Source organism: Monodelphis domestica, chromosome 5 (genome assembly GCF_027887165.1).
Source record: "Monodelphis domestica isolate mMonDom1 chromosome 5, mMonDom1.pri, whole genome shotgun sequence".
Taxonomy (NCBI): domain Eukaryota; kingdom Metazoa; phylum Chordata; class Mammalia; order Didelphimorphia; family Didelphidae; genus Monodelphis; species Monodelphis domestica.
The window spans coordinates 89,737,532-89,753,233 of NC_077231.1; the positions used below are offsets into that span (position 1 = coordinate 89,737,532).

The 15,702-nt window shown below is 37.6% G+C and overlaps 1 protein-coding gene across 3 annotated transcripts in view; it reads right to left on the reverse strand.

Moving 5' to 3' along the window:
- Positions 1 to 15,702, reverse strand: part of NUP37 (nucleoporin 37) — a 52,167-nt gene that overhangs the window by 23,557 nt on the left and 12,908 nt on the right. For all 3 annotated transcript variants that reach the window (XM_001365526.3, XM_007503327.2, XM_016425820.2), the window contains 2 exons: positions 15,182 to 15,254; positions 13,979 to 14,073 (listed from right to left, as the gene is read on the reverse strand). In XM_001365526.3, the coding sequence (XP_001365563.1) occupies positions 13,979 to 14,073; positions 15,182 to 15,254 (168 nt within the window). The remainder of the gene's footprint in view (positions 1 to 13,978; positions 14,074 to 15,181; positions 15,255 to 15,702) is intronic.

A 15,702-nucleotide genomic window follows, 5' to 3' on the forward strand; every position in this document is an offset into this window, starting at 1 on the left:
AAAAGATTCTAGAATGAGTGCTAAGTAAACTGACCCTGCCTACCACACTTTGGGGGTGGGGACAAAAAGTTACACAGACACATTTTATGGAGATTGGGAAACATTTTTATTTTTGGACTTAACTTATAAATCCTAACCGAATCGTGCCATTGCACTGGATCACTATTCCAGTACTTGACTAGCTACAAACCATACCATGGTTCCTCTGGTTGCCTTCCCTTGCTATCAGAACTTGGCCTCCTCCCACACCAGGGATCCAGGGCTCTGAACTCTCAGCTTCTCTTTCTCAGAACCAGGCAACCCGACATCTTTCCTGGCCAACTCCAAACCATATATATGGTCATGCCCTTGGCCAAGATTGTCCCTCCACCTTCTAGCATTGGCTCCCCAAAGGGTCTGCTTCTCCACCTCTAATAAAACCTAAACTCCTTGTGGGCAGGGGCTACTTACTTGTATCTGTGTCCTCAGTGCTCAGCATGGTGCCAGTAATCACTTAATGTCTTTTCAATTATTGATGGATCTATGATTCATCTGGGTAGATATATCATATATCTCTTCTACTACTTAGGCATCTAGATGGCTATGGATGGAGCACGGGGTCCAAAGTCAGGAAGACCTGGGTTCAAATCCAGCCTCAAGCACTTACTATCTGTGTGACTTTGGACAAGTCACTTAACCTGATTGCCTTAGTTTCCTCAACTGTAAAGTGGAGATAGGAATAGTACCTACCTCCCAGGGTTGTTGTGAGGATTAAACAAGGCAATAATGATAAAAAGTTTGGCAGAACGGCCATAGTAAGCACTATATAAATGGCACACATAGTGTGTGTATGTATATATAATGCCAGTGTGCTAAAGATGAGTTTTTGAGGTAGAAAACAAATTGGGATTATTGTAAACACTGCACAATTCCTCAAGTTTAACTTCTCTCTCCAAAAAACTTAAATAATTCACCTGCAGTCCCAGAGAACTCTGGATTTCTCTCTCCATGACATGGCCAACATTTCAGGTAAGTATGCTCCTGGTTTATATCTTGCTTTATGCTGCCCTTCAGTGAATTACTAAACAGTTACACAATTGTGGTCATATTGGTTACAGATTTTTTTTTAACTCTTACCTTCTGTTTTGGAATAGATACTAAGTATCAGTTCCAAGGCAGAAGAGCAGTAAGGATTAAGCAATCAAGAGTCAAGTGACTTGCCCAGGGTCACAATGCTAGAAATTGTCCGGAACCAGATTTGAAACTGAGACCTCCCATTTTTAGGCTGGCTCTATATTCACCTTGCTGTTGCATTCTTATATGTTTTTAATATGCATGTGAAACTATTTGCTTGAAGAGCTTTTAGAGTTACATTTTGACACATAGAATCCCTTTAAAAAATACAGACAAAACAAGATTGGTTCTTCTTTATGTCATTTATGTCTTTATGTCATTAAGTCAGTTATATATGATAACTGTCACCTTTTCACATCATATTGAGACATCCCAAAATGTATCTGGACCATTCTCATATTTTAAATAAGTGAGAATCTAGTTAAACTCATTAACTAGTTAAAACTTTATTAAGTTCTTTAATACTTCCTTCTTTCCTTTCTACAAAATTTTCACTTTTTGTCTTAGATTCAATACTAAGTATTGGTTCCAAGGCAGAAGAGCAGTAAAGGGTGGGCAATGGGGGTAAAAATGAGTTGTCCAGGGTCACCCAGCTAGGAAGTGTCTGAGGCTAGATTTGAATCTAGGACCTCCCATTTCTAGGTCTGGCTCTCAATCCACTGTACCACCTAGCGGCCCTACTTTACTGTTCATGACAAATTCTAACCCTGCATTACCCCCAACAACTCTCTCCTACACACCTGGAGGAAGTCACAGAATTGTGCTGACTGATCTGTTCCAAAATGCAGATTGCCTCTCTCCATATGGCCCACTCTAGTCAGCACTCTTTCCCTTTTCATTGGCTCCTTCCTTGTTCCATGCAAACCTGCTCAAGTCTTGGCCCATCTTTGGAGAAATCTTAATGGCTAAATCCAGTGGCTTATCCCCGCCTCTTCATCCTTCCTGGCCGCTGCAACACTTTTGCCTCTCCTCTCCTGAATACTTGCTCCTTTCATGAGGGCTCTACAATTGCTCTCAAGGCACATTATGCCAACGATTTACTTTCAAAGAGTTTATAGTCTAAAGGCAGATTAACAACAAGCACCTGGAAAGCCAAAGTAAATAATATATCCACAAATTGTAGTAGTAGTAGTAGTAGTAGTAAACTCAAATAGAAATGGGGCCACTAATCCATATATAAGGATCCCTGTGAGCCACATATGGACTTAGTTTTAAATATTTAAGTAAGATTTAAGTTTTATTATATTTTTATTTATTGTGTTAAATATTTCCCCATTATATTTTACAATTGTTTGGTTTGTACTTGGGGCATGTACTTGCCATCTATGCATTAGAAAGCTGAAAAACCAGGTGTTCTGTGAAATTTGAAGGGGAAGGTCCTTAATCACACAGGGAGGGGAAGGATGAAGCTGGTTTTCAGAGAAGAGTTTCTTACATGCAAAATAGAAGGGAAGGGAAATAGTGCTTTCCTAGGGAGAACAGCCCAGATTCTACCAGAATTTCCCCTCTATGTTGAACATGGAGAACAAGGTGTATTCCCATGGAAATGGATGATGTAGCATGAACCCTGAGAGTGTTGCTGAATATGAGAAGTCCTGGGAAAGAAATTAAAAATCTCAAGGACCCAGCTGGTATTTTTTCACCATTGTTGTAAACCAAAGACAGGAGGAACTTAATTTTAAAAAAAAGTAGTATATCTGAGAAGTGGTTTGGATAGTGTCTAAGAATGAAATCTGAATTTGAGAATGAGAGTTTTTGCCATAGGAATAATGAGCTGGATAGGAATGGGGTACATCATATAGAAGGAATAAAAATACATTTACCTGGAGACTATTAATCTGCTGGAAACAGAAAATGGAAGAGGAGGAAGAAAATTGCTTCCATATATCCATTAAGCTGATTACTCTAGAGATTAATAGGCATCATACTAGAAAATCAGTAGAGAAGATGAGTAATTCACAGGAGACAATTTCTACAACCAAATTGATAAACTGAAATACTAATCTTCAGACAAGGAGGTAAATTCACTATCATTAGTCTAGGATGTGGCTATAGTATTTTATGATAAGGAATAATTGTTTCTAAAGGTAAGACTAGGAAAATATGGCCAGTGGATAGCAGTTTATAACAAGAACATATATTTGAGAAAGGAAATCCAGGTACTAGAGAACAAAACATAGTGGACAGCATCTGAGTGAAGATCAAGGGAAGTGAAATTGTAGTGATACCAAGTCTTCCTACATTCCTCTTTATTCTTCTTTCTTTTCTACACCCCCCCCCTCCACCTTTACTTTCCATCTTGTCAATACTGTGTATTGGTTCTAAGGCAGAAGAGTGGTAAGGGCTGAGTAATGGGGATTATGTGACTTGCCCAGGGTCACTTAAGGAAGTATCTGAAGCCAAATTTGGACCCAGGACCATCCATTTCTAGGCCTGGCTCTCAATCCACTGAACCACCTAGCTGCCTCTATTGATATAATTCTAACCAATAATGAAGAAAGGGTTGGTAAGATAAAACTTTTGACTGAAAGTAAACATACCATATTACAGTTTAGGATAGATAGTATAGTAGTAGTCTCTCGGTAACCGAGGATGATGATTGTCTTTGTGCGCTTTCATCTGTGATGTAGATGAGTGTGCACAAAAACACTTGTGCGTGAAGGATATTTAAGTGGAAAAGTCGATGCACAGAGACAGTCACACTCTCTGGGCACTGGAAGCCTGGGTCCAGTGGTATAAAATAGGGAAAATCCAGACATTGTGGGAAACAAGCTAGATTTGAAGGGAAGAGTGTTCAGAGAAAAGATGAGCAGTTGGAACTCAAGATAAGTGAGATAAATAAGAGAATAATCAGCTATCTTCAATAGTTTCAAGTTAGTCAGCCAGATGAACAATATCCTCATGTATTTTAAGACTTAATGGATGTGACTGCTTTACAAATCCTTATTGATGATTTCTGACAAACAGGAGAATGGGGGTAGTTATATAGGACAAGAGAATCAAATGGCCCAATTTTTAAAAAGAGAAGAGGGTTAATTTCCTAATTTTGATTAAATTCTAGGATGAATTGTTAAGGTAGTCATTTGTAAACTTCAAAATAAGAAATGGTGAGGGTTCAAAGCCAGTATCAGTTAATCAAGAAGACGTCCTGCCAGATTAAAATCTGTTTTGGGACAGTATTACTAGACTTATAGAGTGGGATGATACAACAGATATGGCATACTTGGATTCCAACAAAGCACAATACAGTTTATCTTCTCTTAATGGACAAGATGGAAAGACTATGAATTTACTAAGTACCTGCTAAAAGCCAGGCACTGTCTAGAGTACACAACAGGTGCTAGCTTCTCCAAGTGCATCTGGGACTGGCTGAATGCCTGGACCCCAAAAGTACCTCTGGACATAGGACTGGCTTCAATTTCAAGGCAGTGTTACAGGAGTCTGTCACAGAATCATTAATTTAGAGCTGAAAGGGCCCTTGGAGATCACTGAGTCCAGCCTCCTTTATTGTGCATGTGAGGAACAGAGAAATTAAGGTCTTGACCAAGGCCACAACAGACAGGTGGAAGAACTGGGATCTGAACTCAGGTCTGTTGACTCCTATATCTCTATTTCTGGCCTTGTCTGATTTAGATTTTATTATTGACTTGGGTAAAGGAAGAGATATTCTATAATTTCCAAATAATACACTCTTAAAAAGGTTAGCTATCTCTTTGTAGAGAGAAGCAGGATTATAAAGGGGTGAACTGAATTTAATAAGATAAAATTTAACAGGGATAAATATATGGTTTTATAATTGGGTCCAAAAAAAGTCAATAGCCAAAAAGGCAGGGTAGACACAGGGAGCAGATTTGAATTTTCTCTACCATCTCTTCTACAAAGACCTAGAGAAAATGAACCAGTAGGAGTCCTTGTTGAAAAATTTGAGAAGTGGAGGACAGGAGCTGTGAGAGTTCCCATCAAAAGATCTTAGTTTTCTCAGTGTAGTCTCAGTAATCTGTTGTAAATGTGGAGATTAGGAGAATAATTATCAGGGCAGGAAGGAATAAAAGATTTTAAATAAGTAATCATTTAGAAGAAATAAAAGGAGATTAGTTGAACAGGAGAGAGGCCTCATTTTTTAAAAGCCTATACAAATTCTAAAGTGCTTAAGTGTTCCATAAGACTCATTTCTTTCTGTCTCTCCTTGTAACTCCCTTTTGTGGTCTGAAAGAAAAGTCTGTATGTATTAATTAGGATTCTTAAATCCTATTTAAAACAAGTGCTCAATGAATTAACATTTCTTGAGGATTTCAGTATTTAATAAATGCTTGGTGATTCACATATGCTGTTATCTTATGAGACAGTCTTCAGATGAGTCATATGGTAAAATCTCTTTAATTTGCAAACATCAATTCAGAATATATGCTATATATGACTCAAAAATGGAAGCTTAAGCAAAGCATGCGGTTACTTAGGTTATAACATGTGAGGAGAGTATGAGACACAAATGAAGGGCCCTTTTAAATATTACTTCTTAATAATGTACATAGATTTAATGCCAGAAAATTCTACACTGACAGTAGTAATTTATTTTTTGTTAAGCTAATTCACATGTGGCACAGTGAAAATGCAGTTATTCTTGTGGACACACAAGGAAGAAGTAATTTTTTAACTCTAGCCAAGGGGCCAAAACTGTCCCAATACTGATGTGACTTGAATATAAAGCTTGAAATAATTTCTTCTCCTGTAAATTTTCAAGATGTTATTTGTAAGGGTAAATGATTCTAAAACTAACGGTGGTTTTTTTCTTTAAAACAAAAACAAAAAACAAAAAAACCCTTACCTTCTGTCTTGGTACCAATTCTAAAACAGAAGAAAGGCAAGGCTAGGCAACTAGGGTTAAGGAACTTTCAAAGGGTCACACAGCTTGAAAGTGTCTAAGGCCAAATTTGAACCCAGGTCTTCTCATCTCCAGGCCTGGCACTCTATCCACTATGCCACCTAGCTGTCCCTAATAGTATTTTCATTTTAAGGGAAGTTAAAGAACTCTTTAGGTTCTTTTTACCAACTGGAGCTGGCAATTAAAGTCCAGGGGCTTTAATGCTATCCATTCTATATTGTATAAATGGGGGCCTGGAGTGATGTATAAGCTGTTCGTTAGTTTACCTCATTTTACTTATTAGAATCTATTCATATATTAGAACCTAAAGCACAAAGTGGATAGAGCTGGTCTGGGAGCCAGAAACCCAGCCTACTACTGGCTTCATGATCACAACCAAATCACCTCACCTGTCTATCCTCTAGACAATTCCCTAAGACCATAAGTTATATAGAATGTGCCGAACTGATGAGTTTCCTCATCTTGGAATTCCTTTATCAATGAAATCACAGGTCTGATCCCTATCCTTCTTTCTCTTTCACAAAATATACACTGAATTTTAAAATTGTGCTATTCTTAATTCTATTAATTTGGAATATTCATCATGGAAAACTTTTGTGACCTAGCCTGATGACAAATTAAAGAAATAAAAGGGCTAGTCCAAAGTAACACAGATACTTAACTGCCTCAAATCTAGGTCTTTATAAGAGACTCCACTGCCTTATAAGATCAATAAACTTTTCATCAGAAGCGGATACTTTTGCAGCCATGCTGCACTACCATACCCTACAATGTCTTTCAAGTTTGAATTTCAATAGATTTTCAGCCTTTAACAACTCTGAGATTTCATCTTTAATAAGCTGTAAGAAAATTAAAACTCCCAAAGAGTGTCTGAACGATGGATCAATTTTTTTTTATGAAACCTCTTCTACAATATTTCATATTCTGAAAACTTTCCTCATCCACAGATTGAATCAATTAAGTAGCATTAGGGTAAAAGTATTTCCAGACACTAAATTTATTTCCTCATAGTGAGCACCACAATTATCTAGCAATATAAGAGCTTTGTTATTGCTACAATTCTGAAATGATCCTTCATGTTCACTACAGGTATAAGGGGGAAAAAAAGGACATAACCTATCAGAAAATACTTTGTCCACTGAAAGCTTAGTTTGTTCTCTTTAAGTATTAGAAGAACCTATGACATCTGTGAATGTTCTAAGATCCTAACAGAATCCACTGAACAAAAATTTATTTGTAGGCATTTTTGCTTATGGGAACCTGCAGTACTAGTGCAGGCTAGAAGAGTCATTCTCTCCTTATTCTATTTAAAACGTTTAGTTAATGTTTAGTTCCCCAGTCCAAGCTAGAGAGAGTTTTACAAGCTTTATCCAGTATTATTATCATAACTAGACTTAAGGACTTGTAATTTTGTTCATGTGTATACTCTTACGCTCCCTACCAGTACAGATTACAAGCCCTTAGCCACTTGGCAAATGTTTTTCTCAAAGTGGATCATAGGCCAAACTGCCCTCATTCTAGAGACAGCCAGGGCTGAGCCTCTCTAAACTTAGCTAGACTAGTTTTCAGACAGTGGGTACAAAGTTCATCACTAGGCCTGCAACTGTAATAGTTAAAGCCTTTTAAAGCCTCTCATATGTGTGTGTGTGTGTGTATATATATATATATATATATATATATATATATATATATATATACACATACATACATGCACACGCACACACATATTATTTCATGCTTTTGCTCACCTTATAAAGATAATACTATCTTCATTTTACAGATCAGGAAACAGGATAATAGCAATTATATGACTTGCCCAGTGTCATATACTAAGTGTCTGGGTAGGATTCAAATTTCAAATCCAGGTCCAGTGTTCTATCCAATACACCATGCTGCCTCTTGGACAGTTATGCTCTGAGTTTTTAAGACCACTAGGACCTACTGAAGCTTACATTTCACAGACATCTTGTAAAATCTGGGGTTATCTCCATGCTATAATAAGGGAGTAGAGTAGGGCTTTTGTGCAATCTTATTATTATAATACTTCAACTAGACATGAAGCTTAACAGGTACCTTCATATGCATGATCTCATAAAACCTTCACAAAGAACTGGTAAGGTAGCCTGTGTTATTGTCTCCCAGGGCTGTCATCTAGTAGTCATCCTGCACTCCCATCTCTCACCTCTCATCTCCAGTCAGCTGCTGTAAACTATCAAGCTCACTGTTGTACCACCACCCTTCCCTCCTACAACATTACTCCTGCCCTGGTGCAGGCTCCTCATAGCAGGACTATTGCAATAGCTGCTGGTGGGTCTGCCTGTCTCCAGTCTTTCTGCACTCTAGATCATCCTCAATTCAGCCACTGAAGTGATTTTCCTAAAAGCCCAACCAAGTCATCCACCACATCCTTTCAATAAACTCCAGTGATTTTCTATTGCCTCCAGGAGCAAATACAAAATGCTCTATTTGGTGTTCAAAGCTCTTCATCACTTGCCCCCTGCTTCCTTTTCAATTTTCTTACATGTTTCTCCTTTCCATGTATTCTTCTATTCAGTGTTACTGACCTCCTGGCTGTTCCATCTCTGAGCTCTGGGCATTTTTTATGGCTGTGCTCCATGCCTGGAAGGCTCTCCTTCCTCTGCTCCAACTACTGACCTCCATGGTTTCCCAACCTAAAATCTCATCTTAATTCCAGTGCCTTCCCTCTATTGTTTTCTACTCATCCTGTATATCACTTGTATTGTATAATTTGTTTGCAGGTTGTCTATTACAGGGGTCCCCAAACTTTTTACACAGGGGGCCAGTTCACTGTCCCTCAGACCGTTGGAGGGCCAGATTATAAAAAAACAAACAAACGAACAAAAAAACTATGAACAAATCTGTATATGGCTGTCTGGGATAGTGGAGGCTGCAGGGCTGGCTGTAATGAGCCTGTCACACCTTGCATAGACCCATCACTGCCACCACTATCCCAGGCAGCAGTATGGACAGTGTGGAATCCCCTCCCCCAGATCGCTGCTCACCATGCTGATATCTTCCATTATGCAACCACATAATCCTTTGTGCAGCGCCTTGTTGTCGTTCAGTTACTCTTAGAACAAGGCACCATGCAAAGGATTATGTCACCGGAAGTAGTACTGTATGTGAGTGATGCCACACTTTGTGGTGCCACCACACACAATGCTCCTCTCACTGACCACCAATGAAAGAGGTGCCCCTTCCGGAAGTGTGGTGGGGGCCAGATAAATGGCCTCAGTGGGCCGCATATGGCCTGCGGGCCGTAGTTTCGGGACCCCTGCTCTATTAGATTGTAAGCTCTTTGAGGGCAAGGACTGTGTTTTAGGGTTTTTTTGTATCCCCAGCACTGAACATAGTAGGCACTTAATAAATGTTTACTGATTATCATCCTGATTTAACAGATTATGAAACTGAGTAAATCATTCAAGTTCTAAGTTTGTAATTTGATTCTGACCTCTAAGTTAGGTCTTCTGACTTCAAGAGTAACTATTATACCATACTTCCAATTTCATCTGTTTTATTTAGAAAAGGGATCTTTGAGAAACCATAATAGTTTTATAGGTTTATGGATTGCTAGGTATTATCAGTCATAAGAAAACACATATACTCTGATGCTGAGAGCAATCTATGATTTCAATGGTGTGGAAAACACCACACCACAGATGAAAACCACACTTTATGTTGTCTCACCCTGTGAAACTTTATTATTTGTTTTCATGGAAGAGAAAGCTCTCCTCCTGTTTTCATTTTTCAGCATCTTGAAGATATCTATATACTACTTGTTTTTGTCCATTGCTCTTATCACCTTACTAGTGATGATTTCGTGTCATATCTGCATTGGATATTTATTCTTTTATTCTTTTATTTTTAGTCTTTTATTCCTTGCATACAAGGAAAATATATGTAGCTCTAGAAATTACCTTTGATTATAAATTGTTTATATCTTTCAATAAACTAGGTATTAGGCTTACCTTTTCCCAATAAATTAAATATTTCTATTCCCATTATCTGTAATGCATATTAGGCACTAGATTTGTTCACTAGAGAGGACATGGTAATCCACATCAAAGAATTACAACATAATAAGCTTTGTTCTAATGGTTAAATACATCTACACAGATTATAGTGAACCAGCATAGTTTCACTAAGATTAAGCTATGTTGCTCAAGAATTCTGATGGATGCATTGACCAACTGTAATTCTAGAGGATCAAAGATAACACATGCTTCCCACCTCTGATTTCCAATGTATTTAGGAGGGAAACAAGTCATACAGGTTTTGGACATGGTTAATGTGAGAAGTTGTTTTGCTCATCTATGCATACTGTACAAGGGTTTTGTTTGCCCCTTTTTTAAAGTGGAGAAAAAATATTTATTAATTGAAAAGGAATATTTTTATTTATAGCCGCGCTCTTTGTAGTGGCAAAAAACTGGAAAATGAGGGAGTGTCCCTCAAATGGGGAATGGCTGAACAAATTGTGGTATTTGATGTTGAAGGAATACTACTGTGCTGAAAGGAATGGTGAACTGAAGGAATACCACATGAATTGGAATGACCTCCAGGAATTGATGCAGAGCAACAAGAGCAGAACCAGAACACTGTACACAGAGGGATACATTGTGGCACAATCGAATGTAATGGACTTCTCTACTAGCAGCAATGCAATGATCCAGGATAATTCTGAGGGACTTATGAGAAAGATGCTATCCACCTCCAGAGAAGGAATTGTGGGAGTAGGAATACAGAAGAAAAACATGATTGATCACATGGTTTGATGGGTATATGATTGGGGATGCTGACTTTAATTGATCACTCTATTGCAAATATTAATATGGAAATAGGTTTTGAACAATGATACATGTAAAACCCAATGGAATTGCTCGTTAGCTCAGGGAGTAGGGAGGGAAGAGAGGAAAGAATATGAATCATGTAACCATGGAAAAATACTCCAAATTAATTAATTAAATAAATTTTTAAAAAAGAGAAGGATTTTTTTAAAAAAGGACAAAGCATACGATTTATTCATGCTATGTTGAAAACTGTCATGTTATATAAAAATAAAGGATCATATTAGACTTACTTAATTTTGTTTTATGGTTAAACTACCAGAGATAGAATGTTGGGGACATAGTATATTTGGATTTCGTATAACAAGTGCTCTTAGGTCCTTATAGGAAATATGAGAGAATGAAATGATTAGATGGAAATGGTTAGTTTGGAAATGGTTGAGTACTGCCCTCTGATCAAAAGATATAGCTCAACCTTGCATTAGGATGTTATGTTCCAACATTTCTATCAATGACATGGATGAAGGCAGAGATATTTCTTTAGAGGAGCCAAAACTGAAAGTCATTGTTAATATGTTGATATGATAAAATTAATATCTCAAAAGATTTCATTAACCTAGAACAGAGGACTGAAGATAACAAGATGAAATTTAATAGGTATAAATGTAAACTCCTATAGCTGGACTAAAAAAAAAATCAGCAGGGTAGGATTCTTGAGGCACATCTAGAGAACTGACAAGTTGAGCAGGATTTAGCAGTTTGATATGGTATGGACAGAAAAGCTCATGTTACCAATTCAAGGCCAAAATTAAAGTAGCATGGTTTCTACAACAGAGAGATGATTCTAATGTATTCTGTTCTGGTCAACCCACATATGGGCTATTCTATTTAGTTCTGGGAACCACATTTTAGAAGGGGTACTGACAGGCGATATTATGGGAAAAAGAGGGTGTTTCAGGTGTTGATGAGTATCAAAATTCAGTTATACAGGAATTGGTTTAGAGAATTATATATATATATATAAGCCTAGAAAACTTTAGATCTGGAGAGGGATGGAGAAGGGCTAGGTCGAGAGCTCTTTTCAAATACCTGGAAGGCTCCTATGGAATGGCAACAACACACTCTGCTGTGTCAAAGAAAGTAGAAAAAATGCATGGAAGTTCCAGGGTGCAGATTTTTTAGGAAGTCTTTCCTTATGCATAGTCCCCAACTGGAAGCGCTTCTCATAGAGAAGAGTGAGCTCACCCTCAAAAGTACAAGCTAGATGACAACCTATTATGCAGGCTGTTGTAGACTGTGGTTCTGATTTGGACTATCAATGCTAAACTTCTATAATACTTTACTGTTTTGTTTTTTTCATTCACCCATTATAGTGCAGAAGGGTCTCCCTAATATTCAAACTAAAGCTCTGTGATGGATGACTGCCACCTGGGGCTGGATGGAGCAGGGTCTGGCTCATCCATGAAAGGTGGCCCTTTCTACCTCTGCTCCTTGGGACAGCAGAACACACCCCCAGGTTGGTGTGGCATATTGGTAGTGTCGCACAAAAAATTTAGATACTCCCCCTCCCCCATACAGCTCTGTCTTCTATTTCTTGGGTCTCATCTATACTTCTAGGGGCTGATGCTAGGGGTGATATCTGCTGTTTACTTCTTTCTCCTCCCCCCCCCCCCCCCCGATCCCTGGCTTGATTCCCCTGTGGCTCTGCCAACATATTTGGGCTTTCCTGCTAATAGCCTTAGCCTTTATAGTCATCAGCAGCCCATATGAATGCTCCCTGCCTCCTTTTTGGCAAATCAAACCACCACAATTCATTGGGCGTGATCTCCCAAAACCAGATTCCAGCCTTTCCCTTTGTTGTCAGTGCTCACAGATCATTTCTTTCCTGAGAGAGAGGGCTTGTTTACCCCAAGGCTGCCAGCTATGGGGCTAATCTAGAGGCTTCAATTTGCTGTGCCTGACCTCTGGACAACTAAGTATTTGTCTTAAGTGAGGCTGCCTCATTTTGACACATGGAGCATTCAGAGTGCTCATAAAGTTTTATAACTTTCAAAACACGTTCCCTGCAGCCCTTCGAGGTGGCCAGTACAAGTCTGATTAAGCCCATCTGACAGATGAAGATCCAGGCAGAGAAGTTCAATGTCTTTCCTAAGGCCATTTAGCACCTAAATGCAGAGGTTTAACCTGAAGACAGATCTTAGGACCCTGAATCCATTCTTCTTCACCTTATACCATATTGCTTTCAGGTTTGTTTTTTAGGACTTGATAAAATTTTGGCCAACTTGACCGTGTGTCTTTCCTAAGGAAAATGCCATCTTCATAATGGACAGTTCATAAATATTTTATATTGATAAACATGATAAAAGTACACAGGCAGAAAGAAATTTTAATGACATCAAATCTCTTGAGTCTCTTGACATGAAAATGCCAATATCTGATGCATAACAAGTAATAGTCTCATTTCTGCAACTAGAAAAGCTACTGATGGTATTAGAAAATAGATAAATTATTTGGAGAAAGTGCAAAAAATATTAAACTAAAAAAGACACTTTAATGCTAATTTCACATTTTAAGTGCAAATTTAATAAGTATTTGATATTTAATTCAACAATTTATCTTGTCATCAAATAATATTCCACAATAAAACTGTATAAAGCAGGAATTAAATTAGTTCTCTTTTATAACAGTCTTTCTCACTTCACTTTACTTCCCTCCTTCCCTCTTCCTTTGCCCTTCTACATCTTCCCTCCACTTCCTATTGTTCTACTTTTCATGTTTTTATTTGTGATATTCACAGGTTTTGGAACTATTAGCATTTTATAACTACCCTGTCAGTATGTAATCTGAACAAAATGCTTATCTACTTACTTAAATGGAATGTTCAGTATTCTAAGTGGTATATTTTTTGTTTCCTAGAGTTTTCCATGATATTCTATTTATTTATTTATTGGGGGTGGGAGTGGGGTCAGGATTAGTGATTTCTTTCTAGAGGGAGTCCTTAGTGAGGAAACTTCTGGTTTACTATCATGCAAGTTATAATTCAAGCAAGTTGGTGCTGCTCAGTGGCCTGCCAGGGTCACCCAATCACTCATCTAAGACTCTAAGCCTAGGCTTCTAACTATTATACTATCTTCCCTTTTGATTTTCAAAATAGTTTCACTGTATATCTGCAACATACCTGCATGTATGATCGTCACTCACGCTTGCAATTTCTTGACCTTCTTTGGGGGCAAATACCAAATCATTTATATAATCTGAATGACCAGCTAAAACCTGTCATGGGGAAAAAATAACAAAAACTTAACAGAAAAAAATTCCATTTATATGTTCATTTCCTTGCTTCAAAAAGTTTTACTGTGCAACTGTTTTCTAGAAATACTTAAGCTATATGATATTTTAAAAGTATCACACACACTCTTTTCTGTACAGTTTATTTTGGAAAGATGTTGACAGGTCCAAATTCTGCTAATAGCTGGATCGTTCTTTTCAAATGTGTACCACCTACTAAAATGGAGATGCTCTATTCTTCTACTATCTAACTTCCTATGACTTTCTTCAGGAAATAAAACAAGCAACAAAATTGGGCTCTTAGAGAAATGCTTTCTGGGGTAAATTTTCTGGCTATCACATAGGCCATTCTTATTTTTTCAGATTTAAGACTTTAATGTTCTACTCCCTGATGCTACCTAATAAAACCCTCCACTTGACTCTCTTCTCCCTTTCTCATTTCCTCAATGATGCCATTACTGCTGTGGCAGGAATGACCTAGGAGGAGGAAGCTCTGTCAGCTAAATATTAAACCTGTCCGAGGGCTTATAATCATATGCCTGCCTTAAAAACCTACCATCTTAAAGGTCAATCATGGCACTAAATATGCTCCCTTTATGACTAATCTTCCTATTTCCAGCTGGTCTTTATTTCTTAGGGCTATAGAAAAGGAGTACATGGGAAGAAGATGATGAATAAGAGCACTACACTGAGGAGGGTGGGCTTGTTCACTTCCTCCTCACTGCCCCACTGAAGTCAATACAGAGATACAGTCATTTTACCAGAGAATGATCTCCACTTAGAACACAGGTCAGAAGGTTAAAGAAATTATTTTGGATGCTTCTGCTTTCTACTAAGAACAATAATAAAACTGCTGAGGTAGGGAGCATTTTATAGTTGGTAAAGCATTTTTCTCAAACACAGGAAAGCAGATAATACAAATATTATTATTATTTATCCCTTTGGGGGGGGAGCAGAGCAGCATACATTTTACAATGTTTTAAGCAGTAAATGTTTTATTGCTCAATATACTGTAGAAACGGATATTTAAAAGCAAACAAATAATTTGTAAAGGTTTGTAGTTCTTTATATTATTACATCTATTACTATGTACCTTATATTCATTTTTATCCTGAAGATCTGAAGTAAATAGTCTCAACTTCTTATCAGCAGCTGCAGTACAAAATCTAAAAAAACACACAAAAACCCCAAAAAATTGGTCACTAGAAATGAAATTAAAAAAAAATAAAAAGAGCAGATATTATTGATGAATTTTCATATCATTTATTTTCCACTCATTAAAAAAACTGAATATACTCTCTAACAAAGGTTTAATTTCCCAACTATATAAAGAACTAAGTCAAATTTACAAAAATCAAGCCATTTCCCAATCAACAAACAGTTAAGGGACATGAATAGGCAGTTTTCACATGAGGAAATCAAAACTATCAATAAGCACATGAAAAAGTGTTCTAAATCTCTCCTGATTAGAGAAATGCAAATCAAAACAACTCTCTGAGGCACAACCTTACACCTAGAAGATTGGCCAATATGGCAGCAAAGGAAAGTGATAAATGTTGGGAGGGGATGTGGTAAAATTAGGACACTAATACACTGCTGGTGGAGTTGTGAAAT